Genomic DNA, 25,407 nt, shown 5'->3' on the forward strand with positions numbered 1-25,407 from the left:
CAACAGCAACCACACCCTCAAAGGACGTAAATAATACGCAATAAATAATAAATATATATATATATATATACATATATATATATATATATAATGGTTCATTTGATTTAATTTTATAAAGGAAAGAAATGTAGCAGAAATTCATTTCTAAAATATATTGAACTCAAATGAAAATAATAAATGAATGTTAAAAATCCCTAGAAATTCTTGCTCTTCAGATCTGCAGGTGGCGCTGTTTAGCCCCTCACCCTTGCAGCAAAAGGCACGGGGCGGGGAGCGCACACACTCCCGCACACTCCCATTAACGCTCATTTCATTGTCCCAAAGCCTGGAAGAGTGGGAGTCGCGGGGCTGTCCAACTCGTTTAAAGTACCACATTTTGTTCCTTTGTTGCCTTTCCTGCGACTCATTTCCATAATCATGAAGTGTTAGTGTGGATCTGCACCGGCTTTGATTGAGAGACACCTGCTCTCACACACACACACGCACACACTCTCTCTCTTTCCTCTGTCTTTTGTCTCTTGCATCTCTGCAGCTCACAGCCGGCACCAGCGCGCAGGAGGAGGAGGAGAAGGAGGAGGAGAAGGAGGAGGAGGAGGAGGAGCGGGGTGTACCTGACACCTACAGCCGTGAGTCGCAGCTCTCTTCTCTTCTAGCAGACGCTGGCCACCGCGGGCGCTTCCTTTTCTGCGCGTGTGTGTGTGTGTTAGTTAACCCGGAGCTTTGTGCAGTTTGAACGGGACGCGCTGCTTCTGTTGACTAACTCCTGAAATAAGAACAAAATCAAATAAGATAAACAAAACACTGAAGGATCTTCTAAGAACTCCGGATTTTCTGTCGGATCGCGAGGAGAAGGACTACACCTCAGAAGATGCGTCTCCCGGTGCTCCTGTGCGTGCTGGCGTGTCTCTGTGCAGCACCGGGCCCGGTGGCCGGGGCGGATAAAAGCTGCGCCGACCTGCGGCAGTTCTACACCGGGAAAGGGTTCACTCTGGCCGGGGTACCTCAGACCGAAATCTCCGGTGAGTTTTTGGATAAAACGCACTTTTTAGCACTTTTGCAATTTTGGCAATTATCGTTGTATCTCGAAAATAAAAAATTAATAATAATAATAATGACTTTTTTTCCTTTGGTTGTAATCTTTAAAATGAAACATTATTCTCTTTCCTCTTAGTGTGATTTGTGTGCACAGTGGTAAGGGTCTGTGTCAAATCTTTACCTAGAGACAAGTTGCAGGTTGCATTTCTTGTTTTATTGTTCCAGTTCCAGTTTCTTTTCTTTCCTTTTTTTTTGTTATTGTTGTTGTCCTTTTGCTGCACCTCAATGCGTGCGTCTTATTGTGCAATTCTGTGGCCTCTCTGCGCACTCCTGTTTTCCATTTTCCCCTCTCTGAGCATCTCAAGTGAAGTGTTTCCCCCAGTCTGCGGGCACTCCTGCTCCTCTCTATTATAGTCCTTTCTGAGGCATTTTCATTGTCTGCTGAAGGCAGAATTGCAGGTGGGTGTAAGCCCTGTGTCTTGTGGAGCCATTATAGTCTGTTCATTGCAGTTGTGGTTATTTGCTGACGTGCGCGCTGCAGGTGTGAACAGGTCTTAATATAAACTATTCAGGAGAAGATAGATGTGCGTTTGGCTCTTGGCTGTTTAGCAACAGTGGTGCACTAATGTTTTCTGAGGCATTTTTTTATTGTCTGCTTTGGACTCTGCACAGTGTGTGTGTGTGTGTGTGTGTGTGTGTGTGTGTGTGTGTGTGTGTGTGTGTGTGTGGCCTTATTCTTCTTTTGCATAAACTCATCATTTAGGCAAGCCTGGAGCAGTATCCAGTAGTTCAGCAGTCTCACAACAGAAGCCTTCGTTGAGCTGAGAAGAGATGGTTTATTCTCTTTTGTTTCTGATTCCTGAGCCCGGTCCTGTCAGTCAGCTGTCTAACGAAGGAAATCAGGCATTTAATCAATCAGTCAATTATCCAGCCAGTCAAGTAATCAGTCAGCTCGAGAGCTCGAGCCAGACACCGCACATCAGAACCTCTCTATCTCGTCTCTGAGGAGGCCGCTGTCCACAAATGCTGATTAAACTGTCCTCGCTTTGAAGAAAGTGAAATTGAGTTGTTTTCCCCTTTAAGACAATAATCTATCGCTCTCTGTTTGTAAAGATGGACAGAAGGCAGTGGCCTGGCAAAGGAGGAGATGAAAGCGAGGCGAGATTGAGGTGTGTGTTCGGTCTATATCATCTGAAGGTCATGTTGTGTCAGTGAAAATCCTCTCGTATGGGCGGGCGAGTCATTAATATTGGATGTGTTTTTGTGTGGCCGCGTGAATGAGATGGACGCCGGCGAACGGATAAGAGTGAGGCAAAGAGATGAGGAGAGGGGGAAGAAATCGAAAGGAACGGAGAGAAAGCAGAAAGACACAGAGAGGCGGGCTGACAGAGACAGAGCAAGTGAGTCACCCAAGGTCTCTGTCGGCTCTCGACGAACGGCCCGACAAGACACTCTCCCTCTCAGTTTCCATTAAAATCTCATCTTTTATTGACAGCTGGAAAAACACAATGCTTCAGTCGCTCGGACCTTGATCTGCTCTGGTTATTTGAGTGTGAGTTTTGCCTTCCCAGACCTCATTAAAACTGGCAAACAGAGAGGGGGCAGATAGATGGTGACAGGCAGCAGAATTCACGTAGTTCTCATCTCTCGGGTCTGAGGTGAGTTAATTTAGCTTTTCTGGCCTGGTAAAGGCAGACTCCTCCCTGTAACTCTGGAGGACGTTAACCACGGTGAGGTTCCCGGTGTACACTAAATACTTGTGTAAGTGCATTAAATTGGAAAGATCTTATGGATATGGAGTTGTATATTCAATCATTTTCTGCACATTAACCCCTATAAGAAGGGCTCTATATAGCTGTATTGCAGCTTTCAGCCTTCTTTCTTCCGAGTTTTGCGCTTGTTTTTTGTGTGCATTGCAGCTTCAGAGACGAACAGCTTTGAATTCACAACTTTCCGTGGTTAAAGGTCAAATAATCAAACCGAGAACTTTATTTAAGTTGGTGCAAACGTGTAATTAAGTAAACTGCAGTCTCCTGTGACTCCAAGCTGATAATGAGGACTTGGACAGCTCTCACCTGATAATATCTTGATTAAAATCAAATTACAACCCTTAAGTTTCCCTGCAGGGACACTTGAAAACATCAAAACATCATCATCAGAAGCAAATTTAAGCAATGACAATTAAAGCATTAAGCCTTCCCGTACTTGTATCTTGCAGGGCAATAAACCCATGCACAGATGGTGCAGCCCTGTGGCCTTCCTGTGCTCCAGCAGACTCAAACTTGGAGGAACAAACAGAGCTCTAATGGTTTAGGACGAGACCCAGCTTTTACCAGTCAAGAGCAGTTCACAGTTAGCGCTATGTTCACAGTAAAAGAGCGGAAGAAAGAGTTATTTCACTACAGGGACCACACTGGTGGCAAAACTGACTCTGACTCTGAGCCTCAACTACAATGGCAAACCTTCAGCTGAAAGAATAGAAACGTGTTTGAGATCCTGTAGGGATGGCAATTTGCGTTGTTTCGTCCCTGACTTTGGCTCAGATTGACAAATCAAGAGCGATTCAGTGGATTGCCACACGGGGTATGATTAACACAGACAAACCGCTGACTTAGCTGCTAATTATGTCAGCAGACACTTGTAGTTCGTTTCAGCGAAACCCTCTTCAAATCCGATCAACCAGAAAGTGTTTTAACACTAAGTGCAGCAGCCTAATAGATCAGTACACAAAAATGAATTTGTGAAGTCATGAAAATTATTTTGAACTTTTCCCTCTGTCGATGTACACATTGATTCTCAGAGCTCGATTCTGGCTGCTAACTGGTAAGCCGGACCAATGTTATTGACACGTAGTTAGCTTTTTTAAAAAAAATAAAATAAATAAAAATAAAAATACATAAAATTCTCATGTTATTTTTTTAGACTTCGATGCTAAGATGTTCCATTTTCACTTTGACTAGAACACAAACAAAAAAGCAGAAATGCAACATGCGCCCACTCAGAAACCTGTAAAAAACAAAGAAAAAAAACATGCGTAGTGTGGAAATCTGGAAAATAAATATAAAACTTTGGAAAACATCCAAAATACCAGGTACATGTATAAATGAAATGCGCGTCACTGTCTGGCCTGAACGGGGTGTGACACCTGTATTTGTAAGTAGATATGATGGATATCATACTTCCAAAGTAAAATGTGTGTAATTTGAAGAGCAGATGCTCTAAATTCCTTTTTTTCTCTGCTCACACCTATTGTCCCATAGGTTTAACTCCATGTGAATGGAAGCTGTCTTTCCTGCCGTCTCCCCCTGTCTGTCTCCGTGCCTGCAAGCGTTTTTAACCTCACCTGGTCAATAGTTAAAGACTAACATGTCCTATAGTGTGTGCAGCGTGTGTGTGTGTGTGTGTGTGTGTGTGTGTTTAAAAGTCGGTGAAAGCCAACACCTTCTCCAGGGAATACACTTAGTTTCATTCACACATCTTTGCCTGTGCAGAGGAGCACACACCCAGGTTATCGAGTGACACACAGAAACACAAGCACAGCATATAACGTGCATACTTCATGCTCTGTGTGCGGAGTTGATGACTTTTGACGCCCATGTGTGTGTGTGTGTGTGTTATGTGGCCTCGAGATTGAGTATTTGCCACGCTGTTGCATGTGTCAACAATCACGGACGAGGAGCAGGAAGGTTACGCGTTCGACATTTAAGGCAGCACGCGGTGTGGACCTCCCTTTCATTTGCATGTACACAGTCTTGTGTTCAATACAGAGAACCGAGCGTGGGGCAGTAACTCAATATCATCAGTCAATTTTCCATTGACAGTTCGCTAGAATCTTGTCAGATTTCCTGAAAATGTGCCCTGTCCACATCCTGTTATTGAGAAATATTGCACACACCCCCTTATCATCAGACACTGGTGTCTTTGTCTGTGGCCATTTTCAGATCAGCTTTTCAGTGTTCGTGTAAGTCATTTGTTGTTGAGCCTACTTCCTTTGTGTTTTGTCACATTTAAGTTTCAGCTGCGTGTCAGAACCACATTTATATGTTATACTGTTTTTGATAGAGATATGAGAGCGCACCTTGAATCACGCGAATGTAAACCTACCTACTTAGTTTATTCGCGTCGTAATGATATGACCTTCGGATTTCTGTTATCAGAGCCTCTAGGAATCATTAAAAAAACAAACAAACAACTCGGTATGCAAAATGCATAATAGAATAAAAATCGCTAGAGGACTGTGGAAAGGTTGAGCGCTCCCTTAAATAATCGGCTTCAGTTTTTCCTTCAATTCTAACTTCATGAAAATACAATAACAAATAATTAGCCGTGTGTTTGCCTCAGGAAAAAACAGTTTTGGGGGAGACATCACCAATAAAACTGATCGAGCTCTAAATGGTTTCCGATGTGCGAATTATACAAGGTTGGCTAACGAACAAACCCTGACATCATATTTTTAGTTTAACTGATGCAACAAGCCAACTGTATAACAGTGGAAGATGGTTCAATGGTTTAAACTTTCACTTCAGTTTCCCCTCGAATCATTTGAATCAAGTTCATCAATGTTTGCTAGTTAGGGACTTATCAACACATTAACGTTAGTGACTATCTAGTGTAATGTAAATAAAGGCCCAGTCAGAATAAAAATGCCTAATGCGAGGACAGACTGGAATATTAGCGCCTAATAGCCTTTAAAAAACCAAACTTGATCCGATCATTTCTGTCCGATTGGATTAATTAAACATCAGGTTACGTGACAAGTTTGAAAGAGGCCAGGATACACATGACGCGAGCAGCAACATTAAAAATTCTGGTTGTCTTCTTCCATTGAATAAATTCCATGTTCTTATGAATTAATAATTGCTTATCTTGTTATATTTCCAGCGGATTCAATGCTCCGCAGTGGGCACAACCGCTTTGCACATGCCAATCAAGCACATGTTTTGGGGCATGTAAACCCATGCGACAAACTAGTCTAGTAATTGTCTCGGTAGTTTATGCGCAAAATAGGAAATTTGATATAGTTTGGACTTGAGGAACTTGATGTACGATCCATATTCTTATGGATCTAAAGGTTAAACACTTCATTGATTAGCTAAAATATAGTTGACTGCCAACTCCATTGGACGTTTCTGCCTCGCAATCGTGGAAAAAAATCTTTCGTTTTTAATCGCTTTAAAGGTGTATTCCACGCTTTAAAGTGCCAGGCTACTTTTAAGTTATACAGGCATGAATATTTTCAGGATTTATCTGATGCTACCTCACGTCTGTCGACGGTATCTGTTAAACCGCTGCATGAGTGAGTGCGTGAGGGAGGAAATTGATGCTGTCTGTCATCTGTCACACATCACATGCTCTCTCAGGCGCTCACATCACACGCCACCAAGTGGAACGCCGAATACCCGGCGCGCAGCACTTACATACACTGATGCAAAAACACATACACAAGCTCTCTGTGCTCTGCCGTAACTTCTGCTGCCCTCACTCTAACTCTCTACGGGTGCCTGTCTTATTCCTGGCGTTCCTGGTTCCATCTCATGTTTTTGCAGATATCCTCATATCTTTGATTGTGGGGGTTGTGCATGTGCGACAGACAGAGAGAGATGAATTTGGCTGGCTGTTAAAAGCAGAGTTGTGAATCTTTCATGATGTCTGATGCAGCGACATGAGAGAGACGGACCGGACCGAGGAGGATGCAGAGGGTGAGAGGAGACCAGGAAGATGATGAGAGAGAATGGATGAGGCGTTGTCCCGATGGTCGCCCGTGTTGCACCTAAACCCTTCGCAGATGAGGGATTAATGCTGCTACAACTAAACCGATGCAGATACCGACTCCTGTGATCCATATGTGATTATTCTATGGTGCCAATTTATCACATGCTCAAGCATAACGTCAGGAAAGATAGTCTGTTTGAAGCAACTCTATCACATCTAACATGAGCTCATTAGCTTGTTCGGCTAATTAGCCCACTACTGTAGCAACTTAGCACATCATGAACTACATAGTTTACATTCTTTGGGGCATAAGACTTAGACAGACTTTAATGATCCACTAGGGAAAGTGCTTGGTCATAGTAGCTTAATTGTTACAAAAAACATGAGCTGTTATACAGCTGGATAGAGTAAGGAATAAAAGAAGTTCTGTAGTGTTCACTGTGGCAGTGGAGCTGAATCAGTCTGCTGGAGAATGAGCTCCCTCCCTGTCCCTGTAATGTTTGGTGTAGTACTACTACACGATGGTGCGTGGAAGATTAAAATATTTACATATCTGAAGAGACATATCTGCAGAACATTGCATAGTTACGGAGAAGTTGAGCTTTGTCATTTGGACTTTGACCTTTTTGATATAAAAAGACATCACTTGAATATTTTTATCACGTTCAATTTCAGTCCAACTCAATTTTTTTTTATATAGCATCATTAACGATACAAATTGTCTCAAGGCGCTTTACGAAAGCCGGCCTGAAACCCCCAGACCAAGCCTGAGGGCACTCAAGTTGTCATTAATAGCAGTTTCTTATATTTCCTATATTATAATGAATAAAAGGCTGGAACAATGTTGTTTCTGCTAATGTGAGTTACTGATGAGAGGACAAAAGGGCAGAGGGATTCACATCAGATCTTTAAATTAATAAAATGAAGTAGTCATTCGCCTTGTGAGTTTTTTCTCCCAGATCAAGGAAGTTAATCCATCAGTCTATGTTGCTGATTTGAAGCTTTAATAAACCAGATATTATAAACCAGAGATGAGATGATTAGCCATAGAGAAAATAAAAGCATTTGTTTTTATGTTGCAGGCTTTAAATATTTTAATTAATTTATTATGTTACAAATTTATACATGGAAGCCAATAGGGACTAACTTGTTTTTTGGAGCCACCCTCAGCAGCTGCATTTTTTGGCTTCATTTTTCAACCATTGGAGGTTGCTGCTCATTTAATTTTGTTTGACAGAATTAATTTGTGTACAATTGAGTCATAATTAGCGTATGATTACTTGTTTTATGAGGTCACAGAGACTTTGTACTTTGGCCACCAACGAATTTGGATCAATTCTTCCTTAAGTCCCAGATTCATAAACATCTCTCAGGGCTTTCCTATAATATCACAAACACAAGAATGGGATCAAACACATTTGATCCAAATTTGAAGACAGTTCCTCAAACTGTTTGCTACTAGAAGGAACCCGACAGATGGATGGAAGGAATGGATTAAATAGGAGTTGTGTCAGACTGACTACACTAAGCTTCATGTCATGGTCGTCGTTGTGGAGGATTTGCTCATATTTATATCCAGTCCATGTCTATTTATTCAACATTTCTTTTATGATTAACCTCTCCATTTGTCTTAAACACACATTCATAATTTTGACTGCGACAAATAACACAGTGGTTTTATGTTTTAACCTGAACCACCTTGTCTGGTCGTTCAGCTTCGAGGACTTGTTTGTAATAAAATGTTAATAACTCCCATTTACATTCAGGTATGGACCCGTGTCATCCAGAATGACTGTGAGTAGAGGCACACAAAGATTAAATTCCTCCTCTGCCAACATATAATCAAGTCAAACTGATGAAGGGCCAGAGTCATGCAGCCCTCCTCAATCACCATGATCATCACGTATTGTAGGAGTGGTGGCTGAAGGCAGGAGAGAAAAAAAAAACAAAGAGCAGAGCAGCTACACGTTCGATGCCTTGACATCGGTCTTTGCACCTAAAATCAATGTGGAACAAATCAGCATCTCTTCTCGATAACCTCTGTCCTCCTCTTTTTCCTGCTTTCTTTCCTCCATGCTCCGGTTCACACCTCTTGTCCTTGTTCTCTTCCCTTCCCTTTTATGTTTACATGCTCCTCCTTATCACATGCTGTTTTTACTTTCTCCACCTCCTCCTCCTCCCAGTGCTCGTCTCATCCTCCCCTCTTTTCCTCCTCCTCCTCCTAGCCGGGAGTTGAGTATCCATCTGTTTTCCAAATGAAAAGATGAGTTGTGTCTCTGATGTGGTGGATGTTGTGGTTGCTCGGCTGCTTTATGAGTCAACGCTCCTCATACATAATGCTCCATGGAGCCCTGTGCACAGTGTGTGTGTACATACTGTATATATTACACCGTGTGTGTGTGAGAGTGTGGAAGGAATGGAGATTTATTGCTATTTGTGTCACTCCGCTAACATACATTTACATAAACTGGTGTGTTACTTGTTATACTGGTTGTTTTTTTCTTGAGCCGAGTCCAGAGCCACAGAGCATTTTAAGCCATTTTGAAGCACAAGAATGAAATCACTTTCCAGTTCTAGTTGCTAACTCGAAATTTGCTGTTTTTCTTTGTGTTTAGTGTTCATAAACTGATGATCCTTTAATTTTGGTTGGATTAAATTGAAATAAATATTAATTGACTCATTGAAAAAACATTCTTATATTCATTTAATCCAGGCTTAAGCCTTGATGATGCAACATGTTTAATACAACAGTGAAGAAAGGCGCCACGAGTGGGTGAGATGTGTCGTCTTTGCTTGTAGTTTGCGTGTGAGCTGTCGTGCGCTGTGGCTTGTAATTTCAGCGAAGGACACAAGCGCTGCGTCCTCAGTGTGTAACGTTCAGAAGGCTGCTTTCCATTTCACTAAGCTTTGCAGCTCAACACGCAACTGCAGCGCTGCCACCACTGAACAACTCTTAATTGGTTATTACAGGGATAAATTGGTGAAATTAATGCAAAATGTGAAGCATGAAAATCAGCATTTGTAAACCTTTACAGGAAGTACTTTCATCTAACAAGTAAAACTCTTCAATGCATTAGTTGACCTTTTAACTTCCTGCATGTACAGGTTTGTACTCATTTCTACATCATTACACCTTGCTTCGAACAGTGGTTTAAGACGTATAAAGGAATAGTCTGTAAACTAATTTTAAACTAATAATTTAAAGAAATGCACACATGTTGTCACTTCAGTTTGAGCAGATTGGTCCAATCAGGAAGAAATTGGTGTGATAATCATTTGATAATCTTTCTCTGGTGGTAATAAATCTATCCTTTCTGCAACAAATGTGAGGTAAACATCAGATGACAGGATGAGTTTCCAGGAGGCACAAAAACATGGAGGTAGCAAAACAACCAACTTGTTCAAACAAGTGTCTGAAAATACGAATGAAGCAGGAATTAATATGGGCAAAACCCAGGTTCCATCTTGTCGTCTTCTTCTACTGAAATAAGTCAAATATATGTGTTCATTTTTACACAGGATGAAATGTTACAATCCCTTGTGCCAAGATCTGACGCAGAACACATTTAGAAGCCCAGTCCAACTGAAAGGCCGACCAGCAGGCTAGCAGTTAGCTACCAACTAGCAACTAACAAGAAGACACCAGCTAACTAGCCTAGCCAACAGCACTAGGTATGAAGTGTTGGGATATGCAACTACATGTCAACCAACACTTCTTCCTTGTGCCAAGATTTGGGATAAAACACACATTTGGAAGCAAAAAACTAACAAAATAAAACAGCTACCAACTAGCAACCAACAAGAAGACACCAAAAAAAGTCTTATTCTGTTATATTTCAGGCATATTAGATGAATTTTATTATCCATGTAAATGGTTAAACTGAAATGTGAAAACAGAAGGATTTCAGTTGTTTTGAGGAAATGTTGACCATCCACAACATTATGATCACTGACATGAAGTGAAGTAAATCACATTGACCGTCTTGTGACAATACAATGTTCTTCTGGGAAGCGTTCGGACGTGGCATTCATGTGGGTGTTACTTGTACCACAAACCTAGATGAGACCAGGCACCCCCACCCCATAGCAATGACACTCCCTGATGGCAGCAGCCATCCCCAACACGATGCAGCCTGACACAGACACACACTCAAAAATGGGTTAGGGACAAACCAAAAAACATGAAGAACAGCACAAGGTGTTGACCTTAAAATTGACTAGATCCAAAAACTGATCAAGTATCTCTGGGATGCACTGGACCAAGCCTGATCCACAGAGGCTCCTCCCTTCAACCCACATGACCCAAAAGCCCCCACCAACAACATGCTTCATAATGTTGTGCCTGATCTATGTATAAAGGTATGAGTTTGTACGTATTTTTTTTTTTTATCAGTTTTACAGCGTTAAAGATCGCTTTGGAAGAAAATCTATAGTCAGTCAGTGCTGTTAACCAGGAAGTGTTACTGAGAGGTCATAGCCACACAAATGCACACACACACACACACACACACACAGCCAGGATAAGATCACGGGTGGAGATTAGTTATCAGACCAGATCTGACTGAGCGCGACTGGCTGTCCCTGGCAGCTGTATCTGTCTTGGCTCTACAAGACAAAACAAACAGACTTGGCACCGGTATCCAGGAGCAGCTGAAGGAGGTGATCATCTTTGATACATTACATGTTAGCGGAGTGAGACGAGGATTGATTTTAAGCCCTAGGAGTGGATTTGAAAAAGGTCAGATCAATGGGAGATCACGCTACAGCTTTCACCCTGGATTCCAGCATTTCACTCTCACAGCAAGATGGTGATTTGTTGAAAGTAAAGACACACATGGACACCAACAGCTCTGTGTCAGCCCCCTGGGATGAGAGGTGTGGTTGTTAATGGAGAACCTGAGACCGAGGTCTGAGGTATCCATCACCGTGTGCATTAGGTTTTTTTTTTTTTTTTGCATGTGTTTCTGCATGTGAGGCTCAGACGTCGGCCTATAATTAGACTTGTTGCTGTGAAAAGCCTGACCCTGTGCAGGCCTGCTGTGTTTGTGCTGCTCCCCGCCTCACTGTGCTCCCTCATACTTTTTATCACTTTAACCTCCCGAGCATCGGCGCAGGGATTATTTCATGCCATTTTTTTTATTTCACGGCATTTGTTCTTTATTACATACTTTGCTGTTGGGAGTGACAGAGAAGTTTATTTGATGGAGGTGGCGAACTGCATAAAAACAGCTCTTTGGCTCATAACATTGTGAAGACAGTACGTAAGTCACATTGTGACGATGCACTAGGGTGTCCGTGTGGCTTCTGGAAACGGACCACACTTTGTGCAGCAGCTCCAGCACAGTACTTACAGCGCCTTGTCTCTGGGCACCATGAACTACATAATAATGAATGAATGTGAATAATCAGAAGAGGAAATGCTCGCTGTGAAATTCAAATAGCTGCTTTTCTTTTCTGTTCTGGTCTGACTATGATAAACCCCATTTCAATGGCAGCTGTATTTTCTCCAGTGATCACTGTTGCCATCACTCATCACTGGAGCTGTTTGAGGGAATTTGTTGCCTTTTAGCTGGCATAAAGCTGATTTATCTCTTCCGTTTCTTTTTTTTTCTCATTGGATGTCAATGAGCGTAACGTCTGGCCGATTTAAATTACAAAAAATCAAAAATGTGGGCAATGATTTAGAGTTACAGAGCCAAAACAAAGAGTACTAGCTTCATGCTCTAACAGGTCCCTAAATAATATCTTAAGTAGGATTGCAAAGAGGCGTATGTCGACGAGTTGCAACGTTTATGTTCATATTCAAATATGACTACCGGTGTCAGGCATGCTGGAAAAAAGCCCAAGCCCCGATTCTCAGAAGTGTGCAAAGTCTCAAAAAGCCTAAAGAGATGCATGCTTTGTAAGAATGAAATGACTTACTACAGCAGCACAACACCTACGCATCAGCATCTCAACAGACAGGATCTTTCAGACACTAGAACAACAAGACAGCAGTGTCAATATTTGGATTCAACAGTGAGTTTTGTCTTATTTTTGGTCAGTGGTCAGAACCTCTGAGTCACAGTTGCTTCCTTATTTCTTATCAAAAGTTCAAAAGTGTGTCTGCAAGCTATGAGCAGTTTTGCATATATAGACCTATAAAACGATGTTCCATGAACATTATGCTCTAAGCGAGTGTAACCAACCTTTTGAAGGTAAATATAAGTTGCATTGCTCATTAAATCACTCACCATTGTATATTGTGATTAAGGGGCAGGGCTAGGCTGGAGGCAAAACTCTCAAACACGCTAGCCTGTTTTGGCAAGAGGAAAGCGTATATTTTAGAAACTATACTAATACATTCACTTCCAGAGACTGTAAGTATTATTTTAAACCCTTGACTCTTACTGATAGGACTGTATTCATCGACCCCTACACTCTCACTCACTGAATGGACAATATAACCACAGGAGAACACAGAGGAGACGAAGTCTGGTCTGTCTTTATCATGTGAAGCCTCTCCTACAAAGATATTACAAGATGTAAGTGGAACCACTGTGGAGAGTAATGTAGCAAATGCAACTTGTACTTGGATACCCCTGAAACACGCAACTAACGCTAGCTAGCAGTTAGCATTAACATGTTACAACAATCCCCAAATAACGATTGATTTAACGTAATGTAACGTAATTTCAGTCAGAATTTAACCCATAGTGTTATCCAAGCTGAAACAGATGATGCATTACATATTAATCTGACCTGATATTAAGATTGCATGTTGTTGATTGTCTCGCTCCAATCCTTTCTTTAAAATCGCCAAAGCCAAACCAAAGTTGTCTATGACTGGCAGTGATTTGTATGTCATAAAACTTCAAGTTAGTGTTTTTGATTTTTAGGTTTTGGCACCAAAAAGTACAGCAAGATGATAATGTCACGGTTGACAGTGACAGTATTTGCCTCAAGCTTCCCTCTGTTTTGCCTCCAGCTAACGTCATGACGTAGGCCATGAAGGGGTCTATACTTTTTAGGTGTAATTAGGTCTGAAATGGTTTCTTCATTCATAGGTTTCATGTTAAAGGCTTAGTTTATTAGTCAGTGGTAAATTAACGAAAGGATTAATCCACAGATCAGTCAACTGAAAGAATCTGATTTGTTTGTCATGAACTTCTCATTAGCGGCCATCGGAAATTAATAAAGAAGGCACCTGCAGCTTTTATCATACTTCCAAACCACGTGGCCGCTCTGCCAGCGGTTCTGATCATCGTCACTTTGGTTCAGTTGTTCTGACGCTGAGGCCTTGACCTGGAAACGGCCGACCTCAGCCTGTGACCTAATGTTCGTCCGACCAAAGAGATTTGATGCCCCCCGCTGAGAAAGAGCAGGGATGGAGAATCTCCCTCTGACCTGCCCCTTTCCTCACACACATTCATTTATTCCCACCTCTCGCTCACTACCTCACTACCTTTCCACCACCACAAACACTGCGCTCTTTGGATTAACGGCTGATGTCTAATCTCTTGCTAATCCTGGACTGTTAATCTATGTGTTAGCGGTTCTTAGCTCACAGCATGACTTCTCACGGCACTGATCCGACCATGGAGGGAATAACACACTCATTCCACATTTATTCCCAAATTTTGGGCTTCTCATTCTCTCATTTGACGTGTTACAGAAACTAATTCATCATGATGCAACAGATCAATGTCTTGTTAATGATCAGGTACGAGTAAGGGCTAATCCCTATTGTCAGAGATGGCTGACACGTACTTCCACAAATGTGCAGACTCATTTAGACAGACGCTGACTCCTCGCAGCGTGGCACACACCAGTTGGCACATGTTGTCTTTTTTTTTTTTTTTTTTTACAGACTGAGTGTAGGGGAGTAAAAGTAGTAGTTAGTTTAAGAGCCTTTAACTTCACCCAGAAATTACATAGAATTATGGTATTATACGGTGGAGTCGGTGCCACACACACACACACAAACACATACACACTGGGCAGCAGACAGGGCTGGACTGTGGGGTGGTGGGATATTTTTAGTTCAGTAATAAAATGAGAAAAGGTTCAAGAAAAACACTGTTTGCCCACACCTCCTTCCTTCCTCCTGTCCTGACTCTGCGTTTATTTTGCAGTTTTCTCTTTCCAGTCTCATATTCATGAATATTCCCTCTCTGTTTTATGTTTTCGCTCAAAGTGTTTCATACTTAAAAACCTGCAGTTAATGTGTTACAGTGCAGCATTATAAAATCACTGAGAAAATCAAAGGCACAATGACTGAGTGGTTGCTCATTATACCAATACTAAAAAGCTAGAAGATCTAGCAGTTCATCTAATAATTGCTCTCTTAAATAATTACGCACAAAATGCTAAAATAATGACGAACCATTGTTGTGGTTCCTTTTTGTTCCTTTCGGTTCAAATTAAATAATTGTTCGTGTGGCTGGATACACACCATACTTACTCCATTTGAAACTGATTATGCTCTGGCAAAGATCTGCCAAGCCAATCAAAACGTTTCGCCGGACATAAGAGTAGCAGCAACGTAGTCGTGCACGTCAGTTGAGTGGAATTAAAACGTCTTTACAACAGAATGGCTCTAATTGGTTGAAGAACTACAATCCAATTGCGTGCAGAGTTGTTTTTACTCTCTTTCCTGTAATGAAATCCAAACAGCATGTTACCAGTCTTATTATCTAATAAGACCCACACAAGACTGATCACAACAGTACAGAGAAAAGAACGTTGCAGCTGTATTTCGAATAACATCTAGAGCCAAAAGAGGATTTTGCACCATTTGTTGAGCCGTTTCCTTCTCATATCTGCAGAAAGTATTGATGAAGCTACTAGACCAGCAGCAGCATTGATTTCCATGTTGACCAGAGCTGTCAATAGTTTGTTTGCTGTAGGAAAATTGTGTTGAACTGGCACACTGAAGTGTAAGCAACTTTTTAAATCGATAAACTAAGACTTTAAATTAAAGAAAAGATAATAAGAAACAGATGTACTCTGCAACTAAAACTTGATTACAGGTTGATAATTTACTCTTTTTTTTCACTCTCTTTCATCGATAGTCCTTCACTCGTCCTCCTCCATCCAGTTCCATTTTATTGCTTTCTCATCCCTCCGTCTTTCTCTCCTCTTCCATCAATACAGCGCCCCCTCCTTTGCCCTCCCCTTTCTTTTTTGGTGGATTGTAAAAAGGTAAAAGTGTACTTTAGGAGAAAGGCCATGTGGGACTTTAAATCACATACAGGTGCCCTTAAATGGGGAAGAGAGTGTCAGATGGAAACACGCACACACACACACATGTGCATGCAGACGTACCGTCAGCCCCTCATTTAGGTAGCAGTAATTCGCCACAGTAAGTGACAGGGTTATTGTAAGACGCTCATTAAGAAAGGGAAGCGGCGAATAAACGTCTGACTGAAGGGAATAAATTCAAACCACTGCACCACTTTTACTGCTTGGCCATGGGGCTCTTTGATGTGTTGTGTGTGACGGCAGGGCCAGGGCAGACTCAGGGCGTGTGAGTGTTTGTGCGTTAAAATGGAGGCTCTTTAAAGCGCTGATTTCACATTTTATTTGTAATACGATCACAGCAAAGCGTGCGTTCGCGTGTACGCGTCTCCCGTTAAGTATCCCAGGGTTGGAGGTCAGATCAGTTACAACGAGATGGACCGTTATCGCGGCGACACGGCGCGAGGTCACTTCCTACGACGCACTTTTGTTTTTTTCAACTCAGCAGGAGAGAAGGAAGTAAAGAAAGATGAAGGGATCAGGCGGCGATTTTTAGAGTCAAATGGAAGGATGTAAGGCGAAACTGATTTTAAGAGAAGGGGCAAGACTGGAGCCGTTAGAAAATCAGAGTGGGAAGGCCTTCAGTTTCTGTTATATAGGACAATGATAACAGTATTTTGACACCACTGTCTGAAAATGTTTGAATGTTTGAATGTTTCAGACATAATTATCATGAGACAAATCCCTCATTAACAGGCCGCAATAAATCTGTTTATGTTTGGTTCAGCTTTCATCTGCATAGTCAACCTTTAAGTCTGCTGAGGCAAAACAAGGGAATAAAATTAGTTAGAGATGCGCACAAAATTATAAAATCCTCAGCCATAGAGGTCACACAGCATATTTGGAAACTGTTCCAAATGACGTCTCCTGCAATATTTCCAGGCAAATTGTCAAAGCGACGTTTTCCATCACGAGGCCAAAGCCTGTGCTCCTCAACTGTTAGCACTACTAGCTTTACACCAGTGAGCCCTCTGTGTTAATGTTAAGGTACTCACCAAAACCAGCATCGAAGAACTATAAGGCTAAAAGAACACACCACAAAGACTACAGCCAGTTAGTGCATATGATCTGCATGAAAGACGAGGAAATGGAAGTGCTACTATTAGCTTGGAGGCTGGGAGGCTAGGAAGCTAGGAAGAGCTGCAAACCATCTTACAGACCTGACCTCTCGTCATGTAGGTGTAGAGTTGGAAACAGTTTATTAATTGTAGTTTATGATGTTGTTGTAAAAGTACTGCAGATGAAGATGTAAAATGAGATGAGCCACAGTTCAACAAGCTGAATCAGCTGAACAGCTAGCTACAAGACACTCGTTGATGGCCTGACACCAGAAAAAGACTGTGACACAGCAGTCCAGCTGTTTTGTGAGAGAAACCCATTTATGACGAGGTGAAAGTAAAAATGAGCACATGTGGGTAAAAGATAATAAAACCATATCAACGTAAAACATCATCTGCAGTTCTCTTGTGGGTTTTTCATGATGATAGAAGTTGGTCTATGGTCTGTGACAAATGTTTCCAAAATGTAGTTCAGCAGCCAAAACCCAGTTGATCTGCAGCCTAACATGTGGAAACTAGTCATTTGACACACTTCAGTTGAGCTTTTGAGTTTGCTGATTCAGCCTCAGCAGAGAAACATTAGTCCGCAGCGTCGGTGCAGGTACAGTAAGTTGGAGAGTTTCTGCTGCGGCCGAGAGCGTAATTAAATTTACACGTCTCATTTAACCTACTAGACACCTCAACAGCCTCTGATATTAGAAGCATCTCTCGGGGTTTTCTAGTAAATCAATCTTGTATTTTTCATTGTACAGAAATTGTCTTTAATTAATTGAAATGGAGGAAAGTGCAGCTGGAAAAAAAACTTTTAACTGGCTGAGGAAAAACTCTTAATTGTCATAATGTGTGTGTGTGTGTGAGAGTGTGTGTGTGTGCATGTGTGTGTGTGTGCATGTGTGTGTCTTTGCAGCCAGGATGTGTTCACAGCCACATTTGACACTTAGCCAAACACCAAAACGTGAGCTGTGCCTGCATGCGTTTTACACCACATATTCAGAGCTGTGGTGTGTGTCTGTGGTGTGTTAAGATAAAAGATAATCCAGTGTGTTCCTTTTATTCAATATAACCCACATCCCCAGGCTATTATGTCTGTGTAACAGCTTGTAACATTAAAAACAGCTCCGGCTCACCTTTTTGTGTGCTGTGAATAAAAGCGTATTCTGTGCATTTCATTTTAATACCTGCTGTGTGTGTTGTGAAATGCAGTGACCTGATCTTCATTGTGTGTCTGGTGGCCTTGATCCAACTAATCAAGGCCACAAGGGGAGGAGTGTGTGTTTGTGTGTATTTGTTCTCTTAAGCTCCCAAATGAGGCCGTTTTGCGTTTAGTGGCATTAATCTGGCACTGTTTAGAACCACCGTTATGTTGCATGCTGCACATTTAGACACCAACTCATACTAATAGCAGAAGTGTGAATAATTAGTAATTTATGCGGATAAAGAGTCCGAAAGTTACTTGTTTATCATCGAGATCTTTGTAGTTTTTTTTAGGCATCAATTTGAAAAATTGAAAAGTCTGTATTGACACAGGCAGTTAGCCTTGAATTTACCTTACATATAATAATAATAATAATAATAATATATTAATAATTGATTCCCCTAATTTTAGGTTTGTACATTTTCATAAATACACTAGTTGTATGTGCTTGAAGTAGAAAGTGTGCCAAAAGGTGATTAGCTTAGCTTAGCATAAAGACTGAAAGCAGGGGGAACTAGCTAGCCTTATTTAATACACACATTACAACAATCTGTAGGCCTCTGGTTTGAGAAGGAGCTAAACTAGCTACTTTTTGCTCTAAACAAGCTAATCATCATGTGCTAAATGTTGAAACATGGTAATGGTTTAAATTTTATATAGATTTCCCCATAAAACAAGCAAATAGGCATGTCAGACATTGAGAAACACAGATTAACAATACCGATGCTGCATATAATAATTACAGCTACAGGATGTTGGCAGAAATTTCTAGTTTGATTGGGGCGTTAAAGTGTCAATCTGGAACATTTTCGTTTTCACAGAAAAACATGCAATTACCGCTTATTGCCACAGGGGGAGCCAAACGGAACAAAACGGGGATCTTGAGATTACCACTCAAATTGAATTACACTATTTCTCGTCACTCGAGCTGCAACAAATAGCTCACACCACGTTTACTTACACTGGGAAAATGTGCGATATTTTTGCGGTCCGAAAATTCCATTGAATGTCTGTTATAAACAACTTGAGAGAGGAAAAGCAAAATCTTCCCATGAACCTGCAATTACCGCAGGGCAAATACCAATTATGTGATTGTAGCCAAAAGCCAAACTGTGTGTGACATGCAAGCGAGCGGCAGGCCCACGAAACAACAACAACACCATAACGGGCGGGATTAATTAATTATAAGTGTCAGACTGTGGTAAACAGAAAGCTGCTGTCAAGTGTTTAAATGAATTGCTGTATCAACAAAGTATGTCTTTGATTAAATCAGGGTGTTGCCAAAACTTAAGTGCTGGCTCGGTTTATTAAAGGTTTGCTTTTATGGGAGTTTAATTTGAGTTTCAGTTTAGTTGATGGCCACTGAGAATAGATTATAGATGGTTCTTGGACTATATTGCCTCTGAAGTGTCCATCATTCCGCACTACTGAGTCTGTGTTGGGCTCTTTGCTGCCCGGCTGCATGGCTTCCTGCCCGCCCCGCAGAGCAGCGGAGAGTTATCTGTTTTTTCTGCTTGGCACACGTGCTCAGGTTGTCTCACTTGTCGAGACGGGCTCAGGTATGCCGGAGCCGCCACAAGGAATTCAGGGAAAAAAGTGAGACGAAGCGGGAGGGTGTGACACTGAGAAGAAAGCGAGAGCCAGATGCTTTTGATGGGAAAAGGAAATGAATGGCGCAGTGCTGTCGACTTGATGTGGTCTCCATGGCTACCAGGGTTAAGCTGTGGTACATGTGCAGGCGAAACCAAAAACGAGATTTGAATTAAATGGTAACACTAATGATTAAGTGCAAAATACCCCGCAAGCAGATCGAGGTTGTGCATTCGCTCTCATAATGCGGCCCTTAGCTCCAGGAGGACTGTGGGAAACTGTGATGTCTACTCAGCCTAATATCCAGCCTTAAACAAATTATCCCCATAAATGTAGCATCAGACGTTTCCACATGATCAATACTAAAGAATTTACCTCATCACGAGTCATGCCGGTATAACGAGGTGAATAATCCCTGTTCTGTGGTCAAATGGGAATTGCCTGGGCAACATCCTTGACTCAGACTTGTGTTTGTGTGTGTGTGTGAGAGAGAGTGAGAGAGAGACAGAGAGTCGCTGGTAAAACTTTAAAATGAGAAAGTGAATGAGTAGCAATACCAAAAATAGAGGGTTGTGATTGAACAAAGTAGCACTTTGAGATGATTGGGATGAAGATTGTAATAATGTGCAGCAGGATTTTATGAGGCAAGAAGGTGACCTTCCCTGCACAAACACAACAAATGGCTGATTGTTAAATGATTGCACAAGAGTTTTCTTTTTTATTTATTTCTGCAATCAGTGTTTTTTTGTTTTTGTTTAGTTTTTTGCCAGTAATGCTCAGTGATAAAATTCTTAGATCAAAGAACCACCGTTAATGGCTGAAATTGAAGTAAGAAGCAAAAAAAGACATTTGTACATTAATGCCTTTTTATTTAGCTCTGTGTAAATGTAAAACAAATATACATATTTTGATTTGTGGTTGCTTTGTTTCACAGTTCCCGGGCATGCAAGTGTGCCAAATTTAAGTTTTTAACAAGAAACAATACCGAGGCTTTGCAGTACATCTCAGTCTTAGTGACAAAACATGAAATTAAAGAAAACAACACCTATAATGTTTTAAAGGTCCACACACACACACATACACACACCAAAACAGCAACAAAGAACTGCAAGCAAGCAACACAGGCCAACTGTGGCATCACCTAACATCACTGGTGTCAGGGCCAAGGCCACGAGCCGAAACGCGTCAGTCTGAAGTTGTTCCATATACTACAAGTGTTGCTGGAGTCAAATTAATTTCAGTCAAAGGTGAGACACTGTCTCTCCTACAGCTGCACACTATTTGGTTTTCAGCATTGCTTACAGAGCTGCAAGAAGTTTTTTTCCTGCTTATCAGGTTTCTTAGTGGCAGCACTACATGGCAGTAAAATCTATTCTACAAAAGAGGTATTCTGTTTAGTCCGTCTTTGACTTTTCTTTTTGGCAACAACTTTGGAGCTGTCATGTTTTCACAGGGTTGTGTTGAATTGAGCTGTTAATGCACCTCTTTATCTTTACAAATTAAAATCATACAGAAACCACCACTATACTTGTTGTATGATGACCGGTTACTATTTTAGACTTTATTTTATTCATTTATTTTGGTTCTTTTAAAGGTTGTGTTTGTGCTGGTGTTATATTTTAAGATCAGAGTTGAGCTCCTCAGTCTGGAACAAGGCAACGAGAACAGTGCTCAGACTTGTGTATTTAATACCCCTCAAGACGTTTCTATTGCTGTAGAGACTAGTGGGAGAAAAAAAGAATGATACAATTTTGCTCACGGTGTGAATGCGATAGGTGAGTTGAGTGCAAACGGTCGGTGGGATAAGATCCAGAGATGCTCCACAAAGATGGTTGAGTTCAGGGTCAACCTTTGTTCAAGGGGATAAAAATCCTGAGAGATGGTTAGATTCGTAATGATTGTGAGGTTTAAGGTGTCAGTGTGGAACAAAGAGATTGCTTGTCGGACCCATCACTTTTTGACATGATAATTGATGAAACGACATTTTTTTCTTTCTTTTTTTTTTGTCTGCTTAAACCGACATTACATCAAGCAGCAATTGTGTAAAGTTTACAGAAGTGTTTAGGTAAGGTATTCTTCGGTTTCACTTCTTCGAGAAGCTGTTTGTATCTTATGATCAGTCATGTGCAACAGAATCAACTCCTTTGAGGAGCTCAAAATGAGCTGGATATTTGATCTGTTGTAGTTCACCTGGCAAACTTTTCTCTGTGACTTTAAAAGCTCTTGAGAGTGGCAATTAAGAGCAGCTATGAATATAAGGTTGTCACACTCCACTTCCTGCAAACTAGTTAAATTCAAGTGAAGCCCAGCCTTTACTTTAAAAGGTTAGGTGTCTTGTGAAGTGAGAAAAGTAGACCATGCTGTTGCACCTCAAGAATTTTGAATATTTCTACATAAAAATAACTGAAAATGAACTAATGGAAGAGAAATATTCTTGCACGCTTATTCATTCAAGAAGTCACCGTATTTCTTAGTAGTGGCCCGTACTCAATTAATAGCCTTAGGGCAGGGCCTCTTGTGGTGGCCGGGGGCGTGGTTTACACGAACAAATACAGGCCAGGTGCATTAATCAGCCAATTATAGTTGTAGTAACACACAGGTACCACAGATGGCAGTAGTTGCATTTGAAGTGACACAGATTTTCAACTGAACACTTTCAAAACAAGCCTGAGCTTTAGCAGCGTGGCGCAAAGAAGAAATTTTGACGTGAACTTCAAGATGAAGAAGTGAAATTTAGGACAGGAAGCTGCAAAACGCCTGACCCCGAAAGCGCAAGTACGCTGTGACTATGTAAGTTGGCGTAAAAATTTCATGTGTGTACCATGCTGTTTAAAAAAAAAAAATGTAAATTTGCCCAATAATGGACATGCTTAAGCGTTTATTAATCTTGCCCGGCTGCTGTTGCGTGTATGGTGCACCTGCTAAAGTGAGGGAAAAAATAGCAGAATAAATGGCGGAAAAACTTTGAGCAAATATACGGAAAAGCCTGCCTCCTATAACGGCTGGGTATTGTGAGCGGCTGAGTAAATAAAGGCCCCTGCGACTATTAGAGGAAGTACGGTAATCACAAAGTTCATCTCTGTGAGTTGCACATTTATGTTAACCCTAGTTTTCGGTAACTGCTGATCGGTTTTCTACAGCAGCTTTAGCCCATTCCTCAGAAAAGAAGCGCTTCTGAGATGTTGGTGGGGTTCCTCATTGTAAATTCAAGTGAGTGACAAACTTCTAGATATCTATTTTATCCTCTTTTTTTTCTGCTGATAGTCACAAGTCCTCTGAAAATCATGCTTTTCTCCTCTGAAAAAGGCCTCAGGCACCACAGAGTGGATTATATCAATGAGCATCCCAATAAGTGGAGTGCTAACCTGTGTGTATGTGTGCGCGTGTGTGTGTGTTAGCCCCTCAAGATGTGGCCTTTATTAAATATATGCTGATGCTCGAGGGCAGAAACAGTGTGAGCAACCAAATCACCTATAGAAACTGATTTTATTTGACCCAAATCTCCCCTCTGTCGAGCAAGTTTCTCCTCTCCTCTCCTCTCACTTAAGAGCTGTGTTTTCCCCAGAGGCTCAGCCTAAAGGAGTCTCTACTATTTTGATAATCTCGCTCTCCCTTTACGTGCAGATGAATGCCCAAAGCTTCTACTGTCACGAAACCCTCGAGAAAGGCACTTAATCCCAGATAACCTGCAGTACCTTCTGCTCTTCCCAGCTACTGTACTTTAACCGTGTACATGTGTGAGCATCTTTGCAAGCTTGTGCTTTGTACACATGTGTTAGCGAGTCGCTGCTGCGCTCGCTTCTGTCTCCCCAAATAAATTAAGGTTTTATAGCAGGATGCCAGCTGCTTCCATTACCCAGCAACCCAGGAATGCAGTAAGGCATATGTGTTTGTAGTAAACGCCCTGTGTCGTCCGGGTTGGTAAGCAGACCAACAACAAAATGCTAGCGCTATCTGTACATGACGACTCAAAGATGGCGCCTGCTGCCTCCGAGCCACATATGTAAGACTGATGTTGTGGTTTCATGAGCTAGCAGAGGAACCTCCCCACCTAAAGTTCAGCCCTGAGGACCAGACTTTACTGACACCACGTAAATAGAGCCTTCCTACTTCATAGAGAGTATAATTATTATTTTTTTTACCTGGTGCTTTATATTCACACACGATGATGTGTTAATAACCGATTGCACAATCGGTCCACAGTCGAACATGAAGAATATACCAGCAACCACTAAAACATCACAATGTATTCCAATGGAGCACCTAGCTAGCTGCATCAAATTACATGTTTTTGCCGCATACTTTGATATTTTGTGCATACTCCTGACTTACTCAGTGTGTTTTTGACCTTACCCTGCCATGTTTTCATGTGAACTGATGCCAGATTAAAAAAACCCGCCTGAGAACAGCATTAGTGGAGGATTTCTTTTCCGATTCGAGAGCCAGTGACCATCTCAGCCAAACGGGTAACCGCAAACATGATAGTCTGCAAGTCGCAGTGGGGAGACAGGGCTGTTTTCGTCCATTTGTAGCATGACTAACCATAACTACAGCGTGTCCCTGTCTCTGTAAAGCAGTGTTGAAATCAAGTGGACTAAAAATCACCTCTGCTAAACTTTTCTACACGCTGGACAGGTTGCCAGTCTGTCGCAGGGCTAACACATAGACAGTCAACCATTCACACTCACACCTAGGGTCAGTTTAGAGGCACCAATCAGCCTCAGGAGCATGTCTTTGGGGATGTGAGCAGAATTTCAGTCTATCCATTTTCCATATTTATTAGCCGGCTTGAACGCCTTTGTTAAATGTAAAAGTCTTAAGTAGACAGAACATTTGTATTGTAGACTTAAATCTCTTGAACTGAATATATTTTGGAGAACAAGCTGCAGCCAGTGAAATAACCTTTTTTTTCTGCTACTTCTGCTCCTTCGTCTTCTTCCCGTTTTTGTTGTCCTTCTTGTTCTTGTTTTTGTTCTTCTTCTTCTTAACCCTCTTCCTGCTCTTGTACTTTAATGTTAATCCTGTACTTCATGATGTTGCTGTTGTTGTTGTTGCTCTTCCTGTTCTTCACTCCCTCCCCTTGTTATCGTTCTTGTTTTTTTTTACTTGCTGTTCTTCTTACACCAACATCCCTGCCCATAAACTTTTTGTGACTGAAAGTTGGTCTGGAACTGCTCCTCTGGGAACTGATCACGCTCTGGCAAAGAAAACGAGACTATAAAATTGTTTGGGTGAGCTTCACGTAGTGATGGACGAATGTATAAGGGTGACGTAGTCATCCATGTCACCTGAGCACCGTGGAGTGGAATTTGTTTTAAAACAAACTGACTCTTGGAGTTGGTTGGACTATCCCATATCATGCAACGACATTTATTTTCTCTGTATCGGTTGAGACATGTTCCATAATGAAATCCAAATGGCATTCATATCCTGATAAGAAAATAAATCTGTTAAAATGTCATTCTAGATGAATGACACACTCAGCCTCACTTTTAATTAAGAGCAACCATCAAAAGATAACATCGCTTTACCTTCCCA

At 41.5% G+C, this 25,407-nt stretch overlaps 1 protein-coding gene across 2 annotated transcripts in view; it reads left to right on the top strand.

Annotated features, from left to right (window-relative positions):
* The first annotated feature begins 229 nt into the window (after nucleotides 1–229).
* Nucleotides 230–25,407, top strand: part of LOC125009819 (glypican-1-like) — a 39,956-nt gene continuing 14,778 nt past the window's right edge. Inside the window, exon 1 of one of the 2 annotated variants that reach the window (XM_047588034.1) lies at nucleotides 230–1,019. In XM_047588034.1, the coding sequence (XP_047443990.1) occupies nucleotides 869–1,019 (151 nt within the window). In that variant the 5' untranslated portion in view covers nucleotides 230–868. Of the gene's footprint in view, nucleotides 1,020–22,569; nucleotides 22,660–25,407 lie in introns of those variants that run through there. The other variant, XM_047588035.1, reaches the window with a different exon arrangement.

The sequence above is a fragment of the Mugil cephalus genome, chromosome 6, assembly GCF_022458985.1.
Source record: "Mugil cephalus isolate CIBA_MC_2020 chromosome 6, CIBA_Mcephalus_1.1, whole genome shotgun sequence".
NCBI lineage: Eukaryota > Metazoa > Chordata > Actinopteri > Mugiliformes > Mugilidae > Mugil > Mugil cephalus.